At 44.5% G+C, this 23,671-nt stretch overlaps 1 protein-coding gene across 7 annotated transcripts in view; it reads right to left on the reverse strand.

Annotated features, from left to right (window-relative positions):
* The window catches only part of ica1 (islet cell autoantigen 1), a 223,194-nt gene that overhangs the window by 16,900 nt on the left and 182,623 nt on the right, over positions 1–23,671 (reverse strand). For all 7 annotated transcript variants that reach the window (XM_078538805.1, XM_078538804.1, XM_078538800.1 and 4 more), the window contains one exon: positions 1,308–1,568. In XM_078538805.1, the coding sequence (XP_078394931.1) occupies positions 1,308–1,568 (261 nt within the window). The remainder of the gene's footprint in view (positions 1–1,307; positions 1,569–23,671) is intronic.

Raw genomic sequence — 23,671 nt, forward strand, 5'->3', positions numbered from 1 at the left:
TGTTAAGGCCATTAAGTCAGCAATTGACGACGATTTTGAGGAGCCCATGTGAACTTCAGCTCAGCGCACGGGCCCAACAGGCAGGCAGGTAAGTGATTTTTTAACAAACCTCATCCACTGGCGGGATGAGGTTTGAGTTTGGATTTTAAAAAGTTTAATAAAGTTTTTGTGCACTTCATTAACATGTCCCATCTCGTGTGACATTTTCACATGAGGGGGACATATTAATGATTTTTTATTTTTCTATTTTTCAACTTTCACAACCTTTCAGCGATCTCCCTGAGACACCACTTAGCCTCAGGGAGATGTGCGCTCGAGCGCACTCTCGCAGTTGGGGAATCTCCCCCCCGCCCGCGTCACGCTGGGCGGGCATTAATTGGCTCGCCCACATAAAATGGCGGCGGAGCCCGTTCGGCAGCAGCAATCAGCTGCCCGCCCGATGCCGAGTTGGTCGGGCCCGCCCGCCCGTCAAGGGCAAAATTCAGTCCATTATTTAGAGTTTTTTCTCAACTGCCGCTGGCTAAGTCACTCAATATCTCATACAATTAGATGGGGTATGCACATGCACACTCCACCCATTTGCACCTGAATTTTGTATTTAGCATCTGACAACTGGTGTAGGACTCTAATTTTCATATTTAAGCAGCATTACACCAATTTCAGGCTTGTGTGCTGCTCTTCCATTTAAGCCTGCCTGAATATGGGATCAGCCAGGGCTTGGAGCAACAAAGAGGTGGTCAAACTATCTCCCTGATTTTCCAACTGCTGGCACATGTTTTCCAGGTGCAAATCAGGCCATGAGTGTTCTCTCCCAACAGGTCATACTCTGTATGGATGGAAGCTTTTTATTTCATCATAATTTTGGTGGTTTTCTTTTACACACAGTAGTAAGGGCAATATGGAATGGTCCAAGTCTTCTTTTTCAAGAACTGGTAGGGGGTAGTTTAGTTAGCATCAATAATTGTTGAGCAAAAGAAGTGTGAAAATTGCTGAGTAAACATCCCACTTTAGGCTAAATGGCTTTTCAAACTAATTCAGTGATGTTGTAGATAATTTACATTTATGTATAATCAAAAACCGACCCTTTTTGATTATAAGGGTAATATAAAGGAAAATTATTTGGGCTAATGGGAATTAATTGGTACACTCAAATGGAAAATTGAACCACCGTTAAATGGTTAAGTTTCAAGTTAGATTTAGAAAGTCACTGCAATGAGTTGATGGGATAGCAATTTAAAGACACAGAATGTAATTGATATAAAAGCTATGCAAGGTATTATTATCAAGTTATAGCTTTTCATACTTACTGGCAACTGAAAATGATGCATCACCCAAGCTTTTGTCAAATAGTTGAGAAGGAAGGAAGCCTGAAGGAGAGGGAGATTGGTCTGATTCCCCAGCTGCTGGATTGCTAGGAAAACTGAGATCTTCTCCAAACACCGCCTGCCATTCCTTGCTGAAGTCACCTTCCTCCAGTGAAGTGCCATTTAGAATTTCATTCAGCAGTGCCATTTCATCCTTCTCATTAGTTCGAGATTCCATGGAATTAGTCAGCAGGTCTGCTGGAGCTAGAATTAAAATTGACAAATGCTACTATGATATTAATATTCACAGAAAATTCTGCGATTTGGTGGAATGCATGCAAATATTTAAACATGAAAATTTCATTCCCAGGAATTAACATAATGATTTATTATTTGATCCATGTCATTATAAGAATATTCATTTGGTACAAGAGCTTAACAACCTTGAATAAGCATGGTTATAACTATATTTGTTTTGCTATACATACCTATACACTGGCAACAGGAGTGAAGAATGCTGACAAACTTAATTGGATATCAATTCAAAATGCAGAAGCTCTTCTGTCCATTCTTCTTTCTTCAGCAATGTCTCTTTTTTGAGGTATTTTATAGCGATGTGCACATTAATTTTTCTTAGCATCTCTATTTATTTTAATCATATCTTTTACTCCCATGCTCTGATTCTGTGTTTACGTTAACAGATCATCACTTGGTTTGGCTCACGTATATCTTTCAAACTTTTGAGATAATTTTTAGAATCTTCTGCTTTCTTTAAATGCTATGTAGTTTGAATCTGTCATATTTTAGCTATTTCCATGTTAATCACTATAGGGTGTATGCAACACAGTACAGATTTTACAAATCTGTGCTCATTCGAATGGTTGAATAATTCTGCCCTGTGTGCTGACATTTGTGTTTAAATTCATGATCTGCATTCCTGGTGTGGACCTTCACATGCTGGGAGTAGCAAATTTGTTCAATCTACCCTGTCTTGTAACAGCTTATTTATACTCAACAAGAACGGATTCATTTAAGGGAATGTTGAGAGACAGAAATAATCATTTTGAGAATTGGCTTTCATGAAAAACATAATGGGGTTGAATTTCCTGAAAGGTTTCCAGGTTTAATGCCTTATAAACAGAAAATCCTGCCATGCACCCATCCCGGCCCCACCACTGCGTGCTATTACCAGCAAATAAATTTAGAGAAAACTACATAATAATCAGGCTTTATTTCATTTTTTCAGAATTTAGAGCTCCCATCATTAGGCTGCCAGGCTTCAGAGTCAAAATGTTGACACAAAATAAACATGGCCAATACTGGACTGCCCCTTGCTCAGCCACTACTATAGGTCTGTAATAAAATTTAAAAACAATCGAGTTTCAATTGAGAACAAAGTCCAGAATTTTATCTTTGTCGTGTGGGCACGTGGCAGGCCCAATGGTCCGCGAAATGGTACATGATGACATCGGGAGGGCTTCCCAACGTCACAGCGCTGCCTCGCAGTATTTCAGTTGGTATGCCCGACAACAATTAAAGGGCCAATTAAGCCCATTACATTCCCAATTCACTCTGATTTTGAGCGGCCTCTGCACTTTTACACTCGGTGTACAGGCCAATTGGCCAGGCGGCTTTCACATTTTTCATCCATTCTACATCCAGGGTGGGATAAGAGGCCCGGAAGATGTTGGAAAGGGGAGGAGTTAGAAGTTTTGATGCGAGTTGTTTGTTCCAGTAAAACAATCAAGTCAGAGGGAGTACAGCTGCATTAAGCTTCAAGGGAGTAAGGCAAGGCTGGATGGCCTCTACTTTAATGTCAGGAGTATTACAGGTAAAACGGATGAGTTAAGGGTGAGGATTGACACGTGGAATTGTGATATAGTAGCCATCACTGAGACGTGGTTGAGGGAAGGGCAGGATTGGCAGCTCAACATTCCGGGATATAGAATCTTCAGGCGAGACAGGGAAGGGGGTAAAAGAAGAGGAGGCATTGCATTATTAGTTAAGGAGTCAGTTACTGCAGTAAGGAGAGATGATATCTTGGAGGGGGCATCGAATGAAGCTTTGTGGGTAGAGCTTAGGAACAAAAAAGGGGCAGCCACATTGTTAGGTGTTTAGTATAGACCCCAGATAGTCAGCAGGAAATTGAGGAGCAAATATGTGCACAATTTGTGGAGGTGTGTAAAAACAATAACAATAGGGTAATTATATTAGGTGATTTCAACTTTCCCAACATTAATTGGGATAAACATAGTGTTAAGGGCTTGGATGGAGTGGATTTCTTGAAATGTGTACAGGACAACTTTTTAGGTCAATAAAAGAGGGTCCAACAAGGGACGGCACAGTGCTGGACCTAATTCTGGGGAATGAAGCCGGACAGGTGGCTGAGGTGGTGGTGGGCGAGCATTTTAGTGATAGCGACCACAACATGGTACAGTTTAAAACAAAAATAAAAATACCTGGAAAAACTCAGTAGGTCTGGCAGCATCTGTGGAGAGGAACACAGTTAACGTTTCGAGTCTGTATGACTCTTCAACAGAACTAAGTAAAAATAGAAAAGAGGTGAAATATATGCTGGTTTGGGAGGGGTGGGGTAGAGCTGGATCAGTTTAAGTTTGTTATGGACAAAGAAATTGACAAGTTGCAAAAAATGTTTTGGATTGGGGAAGAGTGGATTTTAGTAAAATAAGGCAGGATCTGGCCAAGGTAGACTGGGAACAGTTACTTGTGGGGAAATCTACAGAGGAGCAGTGGAGGGTGTTCAAAAAGGAAATGCGGAGGGTACAGGCTCAACATGTTCCCTCTAGGGTGGTAGGAAGGAGTAACAAGCCCAGAGAACCATGGATGACCAGAAATATTCAGGTTACGATGAGGAGGAAAAAAGTGGCTTTCAGCAGGTACAAGGGAAGCAAATCAGCAAAGGCATTAGTGGAGTACAGAAAGTGCAGGGTGGAGCTTAAGAAAGCAATTAGGAGAGCAAAGAGGGGATATGAGAAAGCTCTGGCTGGTAAAAGTAGGGAAAATCCCAAGATATTCTATAAGTATATCAATGGGAAGAGGATAACCAGGGAAAGAGTAGGGCCCATTAGGGACCAAGGGGGCAATCTATGGGTGGAGCCAGAGGACATCGCTAGAGTGTTGAATGAATAATTCACATCCATCTTCACCCAAGAGAATGAGGAAGAAGGTATCGAACTCAGGGAGAGAGACTGCGAGGTTCTTAAGTAAATTGATATAGGGAGTGACAAGGTATTGGATGTGTTGGCAGGCTTAAAAGTGGACAAATCTCCAGGTCCAGATGATTTGTGTCCCAGACTGCTGTGGGAGGCAAGGGAGGAGGTCGCAGGGGCTCTGACCCAAATTTTTAATTCCTCTCTGGCCACAGGAGAGGTGCCAGAGGACTGGAGAACAACTAATGTGGTTCCGCTATTTAAGAAGGGTTGTAGAGATAAGCCAGGGAACTACAGGCCAGTGAGTCTCACGTCAGTGGTAGGGAAACTATTGGAGAAAGTTCTGAAGGAGAGTATCTATCTCCATTTGGAGAGGCAAGGTTTGATCAGGGATAGTCAGCATGGCTTTGTCAGAGGGAGGACATGCCTAACAAATTTGATTGAATTTTTTGAGGAGGTGACCACGTGTGTAGATGAGGGCAGTGCAGTTGATGTAGTTTATATGGATTTCAGCAAAGCCTTGGACAAGGTCCCACATGGGAGACTTATAAAGAAGGCAAATACACATGGGATACAGGGTAATTTGATAAGGTGGATTCAAAATTGGCTTAGCTGTAGGAGACGGAGAGTGATGACAGAAAGACGCTTTAGTGACTGGAAGCCAGTGTCCAGTGGCGTACCACAGGGATCTGGTCCCCTATTATTTGTCATTTATATAAACGACATAGGTGACTATGTGGGGGGTAGGATTAGTAAATTTGTGGATGACACAAAGATTGGCCAGGTGGTTAACAGTGAGGTTGAGCGTCTTGGGCTACAGAAAGATATAGACGGGATGGTCAAATGGGTAGATAAGTGGCATACGGAATTTAACCCTGAAAAGTGTGAGGTGATACACTTTGGAAGGAGTAATTTGACAAGGAAGTATTCAATGAATGGCATGACACTAGGAAGTTCTGAGGAACAAAGGGACCTTGGCGTGTGTGTCCATAGATCTCTGAAGACAGAGGGGCATGTTCGTGGGGTGGTGAAAAAGGCATATAGGACACTTGTCTTTATCAATCGAGGCATAGATTACAAAAGTGGGGAGGTCATCTTGGAGTTGTATAGAATCTTAGTGAGGCCACGGGTGGAGTACTGTGTGCAGTTCTGGTCGCCACATTAAAGGAAGGATGTGATTGCACTGGAGGGGGTGCAGAGGAGATTCGCCAGGATGTTGCCTGGGATGAAACATTTAAGTTATGAAGAGAGGTTGGATAGACTTGGGTTGTTTTCGTTGGAGCAGAGAAGTCTGAGGGGCGACCAGATCAAGGTGTACAATATTATGAGGGGCATGGACAGGGTGGATAGGGAGCAGCTGTTCCCCTTAGTTGAAGGGTCAGTCACAAGGGGACATAAGTTCAAGGTGAGGGGCAGGAGGTTTAGGGGGGATGTGAGGAAAAACCTTTTTACCCAGAGGGTGGTGACGGTCTGGAATGCACTACTTGGGAGGGTGGTGGAGGCGGGTTGCCTCACATCCTTTAAAAAGTACCTGGATGAGCACTTGGCACGTCATAACATTCAAGGCTATGGGCCAAGTGCTGGTAAATGGGATTAGGTAGGTAGGTCAGGTGTTTCTCACGTGTCGGTGCAGACTCGATGGGCCGAAGGGCCTCTTCTGTGCTGTGATTCTGTGTGATTGTGATTCCTGGATTATTGATCGTTTTTGGCATTGTTTTGATTGTTTTGGATAATTCCAGAGTGTCAAACATTTGCAGAGGCTTTCTGCAGTGCTGAAACCTGTGCAACCATCAGGTCAAACATGGGTATTGTGTACTCAGCTGGAGGGACCTCCTCAGAAGAGGAGGAGAGGGCTAAAAGGGACAAGATGCGGGTTGCCCACAGGCTCCGTCCCAGAGTTGGCCCTATGGACCGAGAGGTGCAACCAGAAGGGGTGGAGGGCCAGCAGGGTTTGCAAGGAAGAACGGTCAGAAGAAGGCGTCAACAGCCATCAGGTTGAGTGTACAAGCAGTGATCATGCCACCTGGTCATGACAGGTTCAGTGCAGAAGAGGGCTGCCTCTCCAGGGAAACAGTCGCTTCTATCTGTGACAAGATCGGCCCCAAAATAGCCTCAAACTGTGTAGGTGGCCACCTAGTGCCAGTGGCTCTGAAGGTGACAGTGACCCTGAACATTTATGCCTCAGGATCATTCCAAGTGTCAGTGGGAGATCTCTGTGGAGTCTCGTAATCCGCTGTGCACAGTCACATCAAGCTGGTTACAGATGCACTGTTTTGAAGGGTCAATACCTTCATTCACTTCAGGGCAGACTAGGCCAGCCAGGCAGAGTGAGCCTGTGTATTTTGCTGCAATTGCAGGATTTCTGAGAATTCAGGGAGCCATTGACTGCGCACATGTGCCCATCAAGGCACCAATGGGGTAGCTGGGTGTCTTTGTGAATAGAAAGGGCTTCCACTCTCTAAACGTTTAGATTGTGTATGACCACAAGAATGAGATACTGCGTGCCAGGTATCCAGGAAGCTGAACTACTACAACCAACTACTCCCAAACCTCTTGACTGTGCTGGTCCCCATTGTACAGCCTGCTTAAGAAAAAGCAGAAATGGAATTGGCAAGCCCCACACCAGGATGCCTTCCTGAAAATGAAGTAATTATTAAGATTGTCGGCCTTGTTGGTCCATTTTGACCGCAAGAAGGAATTAATTTTAACATGTGATGCGTCCCCTTATGGAATAGGGGCTATCCTTTCACATCGGATGGTGGATAGCTCCGAATAACCCATTGGTTATACATCTTGCACGCTCAGTGTCGCAAAGTGATAATATCCCCGACATCACCGCGCATCATTCAGGTCTTCAGTTCGGCCGAACTGTCAAAGACCTATTAAGGCCACTTAAAAACTAATCAAAATAATTAACTGAGCTGCCCATCCGTGATCACTAAATGGTTGGCAATAAGCTGCAATGCTGTAAACTGGAGAAGGTTATCAGTTCCTGTGCAGAACTGCTGTGCTATTAAGTCAGGAGTGGACTAATACAATAGATGTAAGTCTTCAACTTCTTTTCTTTTAACTTTTTTGTTTTCATCATTGGAAGAATCTCTTTTACTGTGGGACTTTTAAAAAACATTCAACCTTAAGGTTGGCGGGCAGGCGGAGAGCCCAGGTGGCCTTCGCATTTATCATGAAACCTCATCCATGGGTGGGATGAGGTATCATGAAGGTTTTTAAAGTTTAATAAAAATTCATTGACATGTCCCAGCTTATGTGACACTGTCACATGAGGGGACATGTCTTAAATTTTTCTTTTCTTTTATTTAAATTTTAGGAAGTCACACTAATCTCCCTGAGGCAGCTCTGTGCCTCAGGAAAATTTCTGCACTCTTTCGCGCACATGCTCAGCCTACATTCCCCGCCCGCACAGGAAGTGCTCAGCGTTTCCAGGCGCACATCACGCTGGGTGGGCCTTAATTGGCCTGCCCAGGTAAAATTGCGGCGCGCAGCCAATCGCAGGCGGCGATCGGCTGTGCGCCTGCTCCCGCCCAACTCCCCCGACAGGGAGAAAATCCTCCCCATATTATAACTGACCACAAGCCCCTCCTGGGATTATTTAGAAAAAATAAAGCGATACCACCTATCGCATTGGCTCGCATCCAGAGATGGACACTAATATCAGCCGCCTACGAATGCACTTTTGTTCACCATTCGGGAACTCAAATCGCACATGCTGACGCACTAAGCCACCTTCCCCTGCCAGCTAAAGATGGGGAGGCTCCAATTCCCCAGGAGCTGGTCTTAGTGCTAAATTTTCTGGATTCCTCCCCTGTTCAGACCAGACAAATCTGTGAGTGGACAAGTCGGGACCCACTAATTGTCTAACGTCCGGGAGCAGATCTTGAATGGTTGGTCAGGTAGATCTAAATCTGAGGAGATGAAGCCCTATTCTGATCGCAACTATGAACTTTTCTGCCAGGACGGCATATTACTCTGGGGAGCAAGAGTTATCGTGCCCAGAAGGGAGTGAAGGCTATTATTAGCCGAGCTACATAGTGTTTACCCGGGCATTAGCAGGATGAAGATGCTCACGCGCAGCTATTTGTGGTGGCCAGGCATGGATTTGGATATAGAAACCCTGGTCAAAAGCTGTCCTCAATGCCAGCAGGTGCAAAAGCGCCCCCTCCTTAGCTCCATTGAACCATTGGGAATGGCCGGGGCAGCCATGGGTGCACCTCCACGTCGATTATGTGGGACCCTTCTCGAGCATAATGTTCTTGTTGCCCACCTCGACTGTCATCATAGACCGTTTGCGGCAGAGTTTTGCAGTGCATGGGTTGCCGAAGGTCCTCGTGTCTGACCACTGGACCACTTTTATCAGCGGGGAGTTCCATGGGTTCATGACCCTTAACGGCGTTACCCGTATCAAAACCTCACCCTACCACCCAGCATCGACCGGCACGGCTGAGTGGGCAGTCAAAACCTTTAAATCCGGGATGAAAAAGATGGAAGGAGATTCCATCAACAAGAGATTGTCCTGGTACTTGTTCACATACCGGACCACGCCACACACGACGACCGGCATGGCCCCTGCAGAACTACTAAAGAGACATCCCCGCACCCACCTGACCCTTATCTGGCTGAACTTAGAGGGGAGAGTGGAGAAAAGCCAAAAGGTGCAGAAGACCAGGCATAAAGAACTTTCACGGTGGGAGATGCAGTCCTTGTGAAGAACTTTGGAGATGAGCCCAATTGGCTTTTAGGCGAAGTGAGTGCTGTGACAGGACCTCTCTCCTATAATGTATCGGTAAATGGCCAAATAATTAGACGACATGTGGATCATCTCTGCAAAAGAACACCAGTCCCACAAGAAGAAAAGCAGTCTTCATCTATGCTTGAGTCTGTTCCGCATGTAGAAGACAGGTCACATGATTTGGAAGTACCAGTAGGGCCTATGGGACCCGAGGGGGTCGGGGAGACAAACCTGCCAATTTCCACTGAGGATCCTAGTTCCACTAGGTTGTCCAAACTGTCCCCTGAAAAGGAGGTCTTGGAAATACCAGCCGAGGTTGTTGAACTGTGACGCTCAACACATTTGAGAAAGCCTCCTGAGAGACTAGTTATTGTGTAAATAGTTAATGTGTTTTAAGCTTATTAGATGTACATTTAAGTAAAGGGGGAGGGATGTGGTAAAGTGAGGTACTCTGTCCCTTTAAGAGAATGCAAGTGTACTGATCATGTGACAGCACTGACAAATCACTGTACAGCGCAGGCAACTGGGAGCTGTAAGTCTAGTTCTGGAGGTTTCTGAGTGAGCACGTATGTTCTGGTGCTCTACCCTATGTCTAAATAAACCATCACTGTTTATTCTTACATCAATCTCTCCCCATTATTGATTACAAGCAGCTATTGAGGAGAATATAGGAAGGCGTGCAGTGAGAGTTCGGTTGGCCAATGGACTCATTTACCAAGTCATAAAATTATTCATTGACCCAGCACGGTTGGATGGCTGGCTACTGGGATACAAAGGCTATCCACTAAAAAGGTGGCTGATGACACTGCTAAGACCCAATGACTTCAGCCGAGGAGAGCTACAACTGCAATCATGCCTCTACAAGGGCAATAATTGAGAGAACAATAGGCCTGCTCAAGATGAGGTTTTGCTGCCTGGACCACTCAGGGGATCACTACAATATACTCCAGAACAAGTCTATCTTATTGCTGTAGCCTGCTGCACCCTACACAATCTGGCTCTCTCTAGGGGCACCCTTTGGAGGATGAAGACAGCGGTGCTGTTCCAGAGGCCGCAGACGTTGAATCCAGTGCTCAGTCTGAGGAGGAGCCTGATCAGTCCCAGGGTCAGGAGCCAGAATCAACATTGAGGATGCTTATGGGAGTCAGCGAGATCAGCAAGGCCTTGATTCAGAGGACTTTCGCTTAGGACTCCAAAGCCAGGAGTCAAAATGATGTCAAGGTGACCACCACCTTACTGATCTATGCTGATGAGGCCCTCCTGACATGCTCCAATCATGCTCTTACCTCTGAAATTAACATTATAGCCCAGTCTGTGTGTGACACATGACTCCTAGACCTCCTCTCTAACAATCTCATGAAGCACACCAAGGCCTTTGGAAAGGATCTCACATTTTAATAGTGAAGTGTGAAATATACATGCACCATTACACATGTGTCAATGAAAAATGATTCACTCGTGAGATGCTTTAAGTGATCATAGTGACATAAATTTCCGCTTGTGAGTGCTACGTCTTGGTGCTGCCCCCTCATTGCCAGCTGTATTGGAGGCAGGCTGCTGACTCTGATGCCCCGTTGGGCTTGATGACTTTGGCAAGCGTCCTCTGGTCGCCAGAGCCTGGTTAGGCCCTGACTGGGCAAGAGAGTCCAGCGCCATGACTAGACACTCCTCAGTCGTCACTGTGTCCTCAAATGCGATGGTCCCCGGCAGTGGGGCTGAGGAGCTGCTGCCATCACCAGGAGCACCCTGAGAGGAGCCTCCAGGTGCATGGAGCTGCAGTCGTCCGCCAACGTGAGGTTTGTTTGAACCTCCCTGTTCACCATAGATGGACTTGTTGAGGTCACTGCCAGTGTGTGGGCTCGCAGGCCTGAACACAACCCCAGAAGCCCCTAATTGAATTCCTGGGGCAGCCTCTCCATGAGAGTCGCCACTCTTTCTCTCTATGGAGGAAGCTGTGCATTCAGAGCTTTGGGCTAACGCAGTGCACACACTCCATATGGACTCCTCCAATATAGGGAAACATTTTCCCCCGTTTGGAGCAGGAGGCGGGGGGGGGGGGGGGGTGCGGAAGTGGGCCCGCCTTCAATCAGCGCCCACCGCCATTTTACGTGGGCGAGCCAATTAAGGCCCACCCAGCGTGACATCCGCTCGGAAGCGCTATGCGCTCCCTGTGCGGGCGGGAGAGGGGATTCTCTCAGCCGGGAGTGCGCTCTTTTGTGCATGCGCACAGATCTCCCTGAGGTTAAGTGATGCCTCAGGGAGATCATCTCTGATTTAAAACTTTAAATAAAGAGGTTTAAAAAATTTCCCTGCCATGTCCCCTCATGTGACACGGTCACATGAATTGGGACAAGTCCATAACTTTTATTGAAAGATGTGATTAAAATTTAAATACCCTCATGAAACCTCATCCCACCGGGCAGGTCCATTAATGACCTTAATTACTTTTTCAATGGCCTCAAAAGGCCATTGACAGGTCGGCAGGCGCGCAGCTGACTCGGCTGCGCCCCCGCCGAACTGAAAATGGAAATGATGCGGGGTGACGTCACAGCCCAAGGACTCCCTGCCTCTGCCAGCTCCTCAGGCGAGTGTGACATGCCTTCCCCAATGTGCACTGCCATCTGCTCTGATACGCATATGCCCACCGACGTGCCTGTATCTGCACTAGTGCATGTTGCAGAGAGAAGATGTGATGCAGGTGCATCTGGCTCCAGGTCATCTTCTGATGTCAAGGGAGGGTCCTCGGGGTCCTTCTGGGGTTTAGAGGATGTTCCATCTGAGGGAGGGAAAACATATGTAAGTCTCAAGCAGCATTAAGAACTCAGAGTGCATGCATTCTGGTTGCTTTCAGAATGGACATCTGGCTGAACAAAGCCTTCTGACTGGATGAGCAATGAGGATTAGTGGATTTCACATGTCAATCTTACAACCACTGCTCTACATCTCTCATACCCTCCTCAATCTCTTCCCTGTCCACTGGACGGTTACCCTCATCCGAAACCCCCGCCTCTTCGTGACAAGTGGACCTGGCTCCTCATTCACGTGCCATCTCGAGTATCTGCTCCTCCGCCTGACTTAATATCAGCAGATTTGGGACACCACCACCTGTTTGTCCTCACTCCTGTGCACTGTGACTCCTTTTCTTCTGTAAGGACTAAAGTGCTTTCATTAATTCCCCCTTCTACATGTCAGAACATACCAGCCTCCTCCCCCAAAGACACAGGTTCAGGTGCCCATCGCATTGGGGCACCTCACCCTTGCCTACATGCCAGCCATCCTATCTAATCATATGCAGTCTTTAATGGCGCAGGAAGAGGTGCCAAATTAAGCTTGGGTCTTCACACCCTTGAGCACCAACAAGTGCTGCCACACACAAACACAACCCTCCACAGTTATACCTGGAATCAGTACTCACCCTGGCACAGCGCAGAAGGTTATTGAACCTCTTCCTGCACTGTAACCTGGTCCTTCACACGACATATTGTCTGCTAACCAGAGTTGCTACCTTCATCCATGCCTTCTTTGCTCGTGGCCTCCTCTTGCTGTCTCATGGCAGCAATATCTCCTGATGTGCACTCACAGCCTCCAGGAGAACCTGCAGGCACTCATCTGAAAAGTTGGGGGCTGACTGGCTCCGGTAGTCTGGCTCCATTTCCATCCTCCCTGGCATGGGCTCCAGATGTGGATGACATATTGCAGACACAATGAACAGCACAAGATCTGAAAAACGTAGTTTGACCCTCAGAAAATCTCAACAGCTCCCTGAGGCAGCACCACAACAATTGCCAGCCTTCAAGGAATTTCTTTTAAACCCCCTGCCCGCACCCTCATTGATTCGGCACCAAACCTCTTCCTGCACCTCCTCCCCGCACTACCCTGGCAGCACTGAGCCTCTCTCAGCACGTGTTTCATGCTGTCCAGCAGTTAATTGGCCAGACAGCATGAAATCACCATCCGAAGCCAATCGCGGCCGGGAGCGGATTTCACAAACGCTTCCAGTCCCACCAATCATGCCCACCCGACAAGCCTAAAATTCAGGCCATAAATATGTCACAAGAAAAAGTTGTTCGGGTTATCGGCCCTAATCCTTCATGTATTTCATATAATCTACACTATCATTTAATTTGAAAAGAAGTGTTTTGTAAAAAAGCTCTTGGCCCACCTCTGTTCAGCACAACCTCAGAACTTCCTTTTAATTTTACACCCTACATTATTCATGCTTGACCAGTTGCTTCTCTTGCCATAACACTTTCTCAGACCCTCCATCTCAGGCCATTATATTCCACTTGATAAAAGGCAGGGCAATTCCCTGTTTTCTTCAAATTATGACTTTTAAATTGACACTTGTTAATTTTGCACTCTCACTTAAAGTTTAATACCTTGTCCACTTTTATATTCTCCAATACACTGGTATCACCTTCATCTAACATAAATTTGAGTCTTGACCTGTTGTTTTTGAATATATTGCCTATGCTTTATGGTATCTGTGCTCTTTAGGTGAGCATATCTTGAATCAACAAATACAATTAAAAATGAACCAGTTATGATACATGCAAAGGCTCTCTGTTCTGTAGGCTGTCATTAAGCATAATGCAGCATTAGTGACATATACTTGAAATTAGTATACTTGCATCATCCAGGATATTGGGATCCAGCTTTAACTCAACATCTGTTCAAGGTGCCACAGAGATGTCCACCTCACCGCATCATGACAGGTAGCTGCTGTGGGATCGCTTTAAGAGACTGTAAGTGAAGAGTCACTGAAGGAAGTGATGTCATGTCTTACATGACCTGGGAGTTGTGAGAGTAGACCGACAAATTAAGAAGTGTGTAGAATGTGCTCCTATACTTATTTATATATATGTTCCAGTTACACTAAATAACCTACATAATCATCATGTACTGTTTATATTCCTGTGACTCCTACATCAGTCACGCAGTAAAGAAGCAAATAATTTAACATGGTGGCAGCATTTGAGGATTTTTGAGGAACACCACTTGCAATAGTGTCACAGCATTGGAGAAATTCTGAACACCAAGCACAATAAGGTGCCAGCTGATTGCTTACCTGGACTGGATGAAGACACTTCAGAGGTTCAGCAGTACAGAAGACCCCACCACAGACAAGACCTCAGGAGGTTGAACAGCTGGGTGAGTACTGTAGCCACACAGCAGCCAAATCGGAGGTCAAGAGGCTAGCTGAATAGCCACAGGATCAGTGTGGTCGAATGTTCTGGCAGTGGGCCAGAAATCGAGGAAAACGCCATTGTTGTCAGTGCATTCCGTATTAACTCGACTTGTGGGTGGGCCATATTTTGAAGGTTCAGGAATGGCCTGACACCTCCATCGGAGGAGTTGTGGCTTCAGCACTTTTAAACAGAGCTTCTAAAAAGAAAACTGAATCCTGTGAGGAAGAAAGCCTAACAAAAAAGGCAAACCTGTGGTAAGACTGTGCCTGCAAAAGGAAAACCTGTGAAGAAGCAAGTATTTTTAAAGAAGCTGGCACATCAGGAAAATGGCACTTCAATACCCATTCATGAATTGGAAAACATCAGATATAGTGCATGAGTTCAAATTATCTCACCAACGCATGGAACTGTATTTCCTGGATCAAGGAGTGGGTGAACCAGAGAAACAAGTTGTAAAAATTCAGATCGCATTGGACAATGAGGGACTGCACTGGATCAACACGTTAGGATTGACCACTGAGGATCAAAAGGGCCCTAGCAAAATACGGACACTCCTGGAAGGCCAACTCACAGTAAGGGTCAAGTTCTGGATCCATAGGTTAAAGTTGATGACGTACTGGCAACATTGACCAGTTTGTGGCAAGGCCGAAACAAAGCCCAGGGGCAGAATTTTACGGCCCCCTTTTGGTGGGGACGGGGCTGTAAAATGCGGTGAGACATTATAATCCCCATTGACTGCAGCGGGAACGTAAAATCCCGCTGCTGTAAAATTCTGCCCCAGGAGTATGACTTTTTAGATTTTGAATTGTCAGAATAGATTTTAGAACTAGTCATTGTGACTACCCCAATTTGGCCTTTCAAAAAGACCTACTAGAGAAGAAGGGTACAGTATTGATGGAAGAAAGTTTGAAGCCATCGTTGGCTGGGAGCCAACATTTACAAGCATTAAGGACAGCTACGACAATTGTATGTTAACCAAGTCTCTGTAGTATGCCAAGCCTTACAGTGAATATAGCCTGAATCAAATCATTCGGAATTGTCTGGTATACCACAATTCACTCCACATGATATCAAGAAACGGCTGAAGGCACCAGATACCTCAAAGGCTATGAGCCCTGACAACATTTCAGCAACAGTACTGAAAAGACTTGAGCTCCAGAATTAGCCGTGTGCCCTAGCCAAGCTGTTCAAGTACAGCCACACCACTGGCGTCTACCTGGCAATGTGGAAAATTGCCCAGGTATGTCGTGTCCACAAAAAGCAGGACAAGTCCAACCTAGCCAATTACCTCTCCATCAGCCTACCCTCGATCATCAGCAAAAAGTGTCATCAACAGTGCTATCAAGTGGCACTTACTCAGCAATAACCTACTCATTGACGCTCAGATTTTGTTCTGCCAGGACCACTCAGCTCTTGACCTCATTACAGCCTTGGTCCAAAAATGGACAAAAGGGCTGAACTCAAGAGGTGAGTATGGATGATCGCACAATATTCTGCACCATTTGTGACTCCTCAGATACTGAAGCATTCATGCCTATTTGCAGCAAGACCTGAACAATATTCAAGCTTGGGCATGAAGTTGCAATTAACATTTACGCCACACAACTGCCAGGCAATGACATCTCCAACAAGAGAGAATCTAACCATGGTTCACACTGGCATCCATAAGCTCCCACATACTGCAGCTAAAACATACCACCTACGCTAAATGTAATGAACTAATTCATTATTTTCTTAATTAATTTTAAATTAATATCTCTCCTCACCACCAGTTACCATAGTAATATAAACCTTAGTAATACAATAAACTTTACTACTTAAAAAATAAAATAAAATAGTAGATTCACAAGCTTTCTACTTCCCTTCTGCTAATGTTTCTTAATTAATTATAAACCAACAACATTAAGAACAAACGATGGGCAGAAAGAGCGCAGGAGATCCAGCAACTCATGGACACCAATGACATGTGCTGTTAACATGATGTATGACCCAACCACTCAAGGGTCCACCCTGCTAAGAGCCAAGCATGAAAGGGAGCTCATCCAGGATAGGGAGGCAGTCAGAACTTGCTGAAGTGAACATTTTGAAGAACCCCTCAACCGAAACTCTCTTCAACTTGAGTGCCCTCAACTTCATTCCTCAATACCCCGTCCAGCTCAGCCCGGTGACAACCCAGTACAGAGTGAAGTCAATAAAACCATTCAACAGCTGAGAAACAAAAAAAGCTTCTGCAGCAGATGGAATCATTGCTAAAATAGAATCCTGGCGTGGATGCACAACCTGATATCCCTCATCGTGGAAGAGGGATGCATGCTGGGAAATTTCAGGGGCACTGTGACCGTGGCTATGTTCAAGAAGGGAGACAAGTCTGATTGCAGTCGCTACAGAGGTATCTCCCTGTCTGACACAGCAAAGATCATTGCAAGAATCCTCTTCAATCAGCTCTTCCCAGTGACAGCAGGGGAGTGGGATTAGGTGGAATGCTCTTTCAGAGAGCCAGTGCATTCTCAATGGGCCGAATGTCCTTCTTCTGCACTGTAAAGGTATTGGGCACTGTGAATACATATTGTAGGAACATTAGAATAGAAATACAACGTATCATGTTAAACACATGTTACATCTTTACTATTGTTTTCAGTATAAACACATAATTTTAAACTTTGCAGTCATTAATTACTCTCGATATTATTGGTTCCATATATATATAATATTTTATATTATATATATATATATAGAGAGAGAGAGAGAGAGAGAGAGAGAACAATGGGCTGAAAGTCCCCCTGTCGGGGGCGAAGTTGAAGGGCGGGCACGCACAGGCGTGCTTCCGATCGGTGCACATGCCATTTTACGTGGGTGGGCCAATTATGGCCCGCCCAGTGTGACGTCCGCACAGAAGCGCTGTGTGTTCCCTGTGTGGGCAGTGGGGGAATCCCAAAATCAAGAGTGCGCTCTTTCGCGCATGCGCACAAAAGAGCGCACTCATCTCCCTGAGGCTAAGTGCAGAAAAATAAAATTTCCCTAACATGTCCCCTCATGTGACAATGTCACATGAGTTGGGACATGTCCATAATTTTCACAAAAACTTTATTAAAATTTTTAAAAACCTACATGAAACCTCATCCCGCCTATGGATGAGATTTCATGCTTTTTCTAGTTCGCGCCAGGGCTCCTGGCCTGCCCACCAACCTTAAGGTTGTATGGGCAGGTCCTTTCATTACTTAATTGACTCTGTCAATGGCCTCAATTAGCCATTGACAGGTCGGCAGGCGCGCAGCTGATTTTGCTGCGCCCTCGCCTTCCTGAAAATTTAAATGGGATGGGGTGACGTTGGGATGTCCCCCCGATGTCACCGTGCGTCATTTTACGCATCGGTGAACGAGCGTTAAATCCTGCCCAATGGGTCCCTTAGTTTCTACATATCAGATATTTAGCTGCCTAAAAAAATCATGTTTAAAGGTCTTTGAAATAAGCTACTGAGAAACTTGCAGAAGAAGAATTTTTGTTTGATTGAAATGGGCACACACCAACTTTCCTCAATGATTCCCCACTTACATAAGTCCAGAGATCCTTGCCTTGAAAATTCTGAGGGAAATATCCTGATCAAATGCCATAGCTTTGGCAGAAAATCAGCAGGACCCTGGGGAAACAGTGTAAATGGCCAAAAATGCCCATTTATGCTGTTTCTCCTAGGTTCCATCAATACTTTGTTTAAATTATGACAGTATTTTGGGGCAACCCATGAACACTCTCCCCCATAGGCACCAGTTTAGCAAAAGCAAAGACTGGAGGACCATCCAATGTGCACATAGGAACTGTTGGTGTCCAACCAACTACAATTGCCTAGCACACCATTGCAGAGCACTTGTAAATGTCACACTCGTCCCAGCTCAGACCATCCTATACAGGCCACTATCCTGCAGGAAAATTTGCAGTCCAGTGCAAGAATCACAGCTTTTTGGTGGCAGTTCTAATACATCAGGTCCCAATAATGAGTGAAACTGGCTGGTCCATTCTCAAATCCTTGTCAAAGGCTGCTAATGGATTAACATGCTTTTTAAAGCTCTCCAAAAGCTTTTTGAGTTATTGCCACCCATTGTGAAATTTCCTTCAATTTTTCTCACCCCTTTGTAATTTTCATCTCCTGCCACTAGTGCCTTCTTTAGACTTGTCTGAGTTTGCCTCTGGACTCGCAATTAGGTGTGCAAGTAAGCTAAGTGAGCTGGTTGGAGAATTGAATATTATCTTCACTTAACATTCAGGTGAGAGTAAAAAGTAGTTATAAACCATTTAGAATTGACTTATGCTTGAAGATGTAATTCAGGCCCACAGAGTCGCAAGAAGACTGCAGAAGATCACAGAGGGCTTTAATGGGAGAGTTGTCTCCATAAACCAGCTGCATGTCCAGGATATAAAGGCCACCAATTATATTTTATGATATTGCATATCTATACAGGAAAAAGGTGAACGGAAGAACAGTACCACAAAATTCTTCTAAAAGCTTAATTTTGCAAGGTTAATGGCTATGTAAACAGGGACAGCATGTTATTAACAGGACTGTCAAAATTTACACCGTGACATTCGACCTTTTAATAACATGCTATAATTGAATTTACTTCTCCAACAATATAGGCATTCAAATTGAAAAGCAAAAAGGATATTAGTGAAGGAACTGTATTTATCATCTGTGATGTGTTGAAATGACTCTTTCTGAACAGGATACAAAGTTAGTCACTTTGCCATGTTTTCATTATTTATGTTGTAAAATAATAAGTTTTTTTAAAAAAAACATGCTCATGTAATTGAGTTTAAGTAATGACATCCCCAGTATGACAGCACTGTTTAATTGAATTTCAATTTTACGCTCTTACCTGATGTTATAAAAAATTATATGATGGTAGGTTTGAATATGCCGATGTAGAGGTTTTGCAAGTTTTTCTCTTACAAAAGGTCAACCCTGCCAGATCTCTTGGGAATGCGCAACATTTATTATTCAGCCTGAGCTCCCAGCCTGGATTAAGCCCAGCAGTGGAAGTTAGTCATAGATGGGAGGTCATGGTAAGTCTGGAGCAATACAGCCCTTATTGGGCTTAAGATCAGATTTAAAAGATGTGTTTTGCTAGCCTCTGGGGAATTTAGCTCTTAATGACTTGGTTGATAATTTAGGGCATGTTCTCCCTTAGAGAAACTCTGACAGGAGGTAGCAGTAGGGCACTGCTGTGTACATTGCCCTCAGGACCTGGAAATAAATGTGGAAGATGGCAGATTTAAGGAAGCTGACAAGATATGAATATCCAGCACTAACATTTACCAGTGACATTAACCGCATATCATTTTCATAACCTGCTGCTGGAATACAGATATGCAAGTCACCTATAAAAAAAAGTTTTAAGGCTGAATGAGGGGTGGTGCATGTAATATGACAGGCAACCGTGCCACTTACAAAGCAAATGTCCCAAGTAAAAGAAAGATAAGCACAAATCCTGGAAATATGAAATAAGAACAGAAAATGCTGGAAGAACAAGCAAATTCACCATTATCTTAAAAAAGATGTTAATACTTCGGGTCCTTAGAACTGATGTACGTGTTACAGATTTCCAAATTTGAAGTGCAGTCACACAGCATGGTCCCATAAATGGCAAATGAAAGAAAAGGAATCATAAATTCATTATAAATTCCTTTAACTTTGGGCAGTCTTTGTTATTAATTTGTTTGGTATTAATCAGCTTTGGTATTGTTTATCCTACTCTTCTTTGAATACTGCCAAGGGATCTTTTATGTCCTCCTGTGTAGACAGACACGGTCTTAGTTTAATGGTTTATCTGAAAGATATCACCTCTGACAATACAGCATTCCCTCACTAGTGCATTGAGTGTTAGCTTATGTGGCCAAGTAATGGAGTGTGGTTCGGTTCCATAATCTTCTGATTCATAGCCAAGAATGCCACCAAATGCGAGAAAGCTTAGCCCCCTACAATGAGCAGGAGAAGGCTGGGTGGGGTGGGGTGGGGGAACCAGATAAATTGGTAAAAGTATAAAATCTGACCCTAATCCACACCAAGTGTGCCTTCTTTAGTTTAACGGCACTGGGTTTGGGATTGACTGAGTAACCCACTCTGGAGAGACAAGTCAGTGACATTAAGATGTTAATGAGACCGCATTCCTCAGGTTTTGATAGCAGTTTATATTCAGCGGCTATGTGCCATGTTTCAGAGAACTAAGGAAAGTCAGCAGCGAAATGGGGGTGGGAGCTTCCAGGTCAGTGCTTTCCAGCACTGCTTATGGGTCAGGAGCAACGATGCTTCCTTCCTGGCTTCTCAAAGAAACCTGAAGCTAATCTCTCCTCTGTGATTCACTCTCTCACCACGCCATATCCCCATCTTGCACCCCCCGCCCCCCCCACCAAACTATGATCAGGTCTCTCCCCTTGCAATGTGATCTCTCTTCCCTCCTCAACTGGATCTCTTGATCTCTCCTTCCTCCAACCTAAGTTCTTCCTGGTTTGTATGGTTTTTGGGTTGCACATCACTATCATTTAAGTTAGCAGGCAGTGAAATTTAGCGTGCTGCCTGCTTCATTATGAACAGATGCAGGTTAATCACGCATCCCTGCACCTGCTTTCCAGCCTAATCCAAATGTTCCCCTAAATATTTTGCGATGTAGTGCTTCCTCGCCAGTGGGCTTAAGAAATAGGAAAAAGAACTCATATTTAATGTATTTTTACTGGATCAATAGGAGCTCCCTTCCATTTCCTTCATCAAGGGTTGAAAGGAAGTGACAAAGCGGCCTCAATTTGGCAGTGTCCAATAAAGGTGGTGCTATAGCATGAATTCTAACACAAATCTCACTTTAATCACAGCAGACAACAAAGGCTGCCCAAAGTTAAAGGAATTTATAATGAATTTCTGATTCCTTTTGTGTTCACTTACTTCTTTCCAGTGACAAATAGCTTTTTTTTATTCTTTCATGGGATGTGGGCATCACTGGCAAGGCCAGCATTTGTTGCCCATCTATAATTGCCCTTGAGAAGGAGGTGGTGAGCCACCTTATTGAACTGTTGCCGTGATGTGGGTACTCACAAAGTGCTATTAGGAAGGGAGTTCCAGGATTTTGATCCTGCAACAGTGAAGCAATGGTGATATAGTTCCAAATCAGGAACCTTGGAGGGGACCTTGCAGGCAGTGATATTCCAATGCGACTCCTGCCCTTGTCCTTCTAGGTGGTAGAGGATGCAGGTTTGAAAGGTGCTGTCGAAGGATGCTTGTTAAGTTGTTGCAGTGTATCGTGTATGTAGTACAGACTGTTGCCACTGTGCACCGGTGGTGGAAGGAATGAATGTTTAAATTGATGAATGGTGTGCCGATAAAGTGGACTACTTTGTCCTGAATAGTGCTGAGTTTCTTGAGTGTTGTTGGAGCTGCATTCATCTGAGGAAGTGGAGAGTATTCCATCAAACTCCTGACTTATGCCTTGGTGGACAGGCTTTGGGAAGTCATGAGATAAGTTACTCACTGCAGAAATCCCAGTCTCTGACTTGTTGCAGCCACAGCATTTATATGGCTTTTCCAGTTCAGTTTCTAGTCAATGGTAACCCCCAGAATGTTTATAGTGGAGATTCAGTGATGGTAATGCCATTGAATGTCAAGGGGAGATGGCTAAATTCTCTCTTGATGGAGATGGTTATTGCCTGGCACTCGTGTAGCATAATTGTTACTTGCCACTTATCAACCCAAGCATGAACATTGAACCAGTCTTGCTGCTTATGAACAGGGACTCTTTCAGTATGTGAGGAGTTGCGAGTGGCACAGAACATTGTATAATCATCAGCATACATCTCCACTTTGACCTTATGATGGAAGGAAGATCATTGATGAAGCAGCTGAAGATCTTTGGGCCTAGGATACCACTCTGAGGAACTCCTGCAGCGATGTCCCAGGACTGAGATGATTGGCCTCCAAAAATCACAACCACCTGCCTTGGGTTGATTGGGCAGAATGAGGTAATTAACCTGAAAAAAATCCAGTGCCTGAATTACACAGCTCTAGATTTTCCTCAGGTGCAAGTAGACAGGTTGCAGTTAAAAAGATCTTGGCTTTTTGGGGGACCCATATACACCATTGCTAGCATAGAACAGTGGGTCTCTTTGAGGATCAGAAAAGTAGGGAAGGTGATTCAGTGAGTTCTCAACTCCACTTCTTACACCAAAGTCAAGACAGGGCCATGCTGGAAGGGTACAGATGTTAGGAATTAAGTATGATTAAAATGAGGACACATTGGTAAATACTTGGGGATGATTTTTTGACTCCTGATGGAAGTGAGAATGGGGTCAAGGAAGGTGTAATCTTGAAGTTTTTCACTGCAAAAACAGGTTTCCTCTCCCTTCCCAACCCTGCACTATTTTAATGTGGCCTTTTCAGTGGTTGCAAAAGCCTTGGGTTATGACGCCGCACGCACATCTTCTGAGATTGAGATCGCCATTGTCAGCTTTATGGCAAATTTGAGCTTCCTCTCTCCCAACTAATTTTGTGTGCTGGTATGGGTTTTGTAAGTCATTAAAAAAAAACATGCCTTGTTGGAGAGTCCATATCCACTGGGGGAAGCCTGCTGAGGAGTCAGGAACATTCTGACTGGTAAATGGTAAATGTTTTGACAACATCAAATGTCATTATTAGATGCTGTATTATAATGTAGATGCGTTTTAACTGTAGTGGTTCACCATCCTGAAAAGGAAAGTTGACCATTACATTGACTGGTATTGAGACATTTTAGAGTACATTTCCCATTGGAGAATGTGCCATAACGAATTCAAAACTGTAGAAAAATGTGCTGGGAAAATTCCTGTCATCTTATGTACTGTGATTTAGATGAAAGAAGATCTTTAGCTTTGTTAAAAAATTCCCCTGCTGTTGAAAGTAAAAAAAGAATTTAAATATGTGCATCACTCCAGTGAGGACAAGCAATCTGCTGTGACATGGAACTTAAACACCATCTGAAGTTTAAAAAAGACCACTTGCTTTTTCAGTTTCCTTAGACTACATTGTTTAGATTTCTCAGGGTTTGTTATCACAGTTGATATGCCGACAGATAGGATGAAGGTTGATGAGGATAGTGGTGCCACTGAAGTGATTTCAAGGGTATGATAAGATGCAGCCAGCAGAGTTCTGGATGAGTTGGAATCTTTATGAATGCTTGGCTGAGTTTCAAAAGCTCCAGAACCACCTATCTCACATTTTGATTGACAGTTTTAAAAGGCTATTAAACGGTTATC

Source organism: Cetorhinus maximus, chromosome 3 (assembly GCF_964194155.1).
Source record: "Cetorhinus maximus chromosome 3, sCetMax3.hap1.1, whole genome shotgun sequence".
Classification (NCBI taxonomy): domain Eukaryota; kingdom Metazoa; phylum Chordata; class Chondrichthyes; order Lamniformes; family Cetorhinidae; genus Cetorhinus; species Cetorhinus maximus.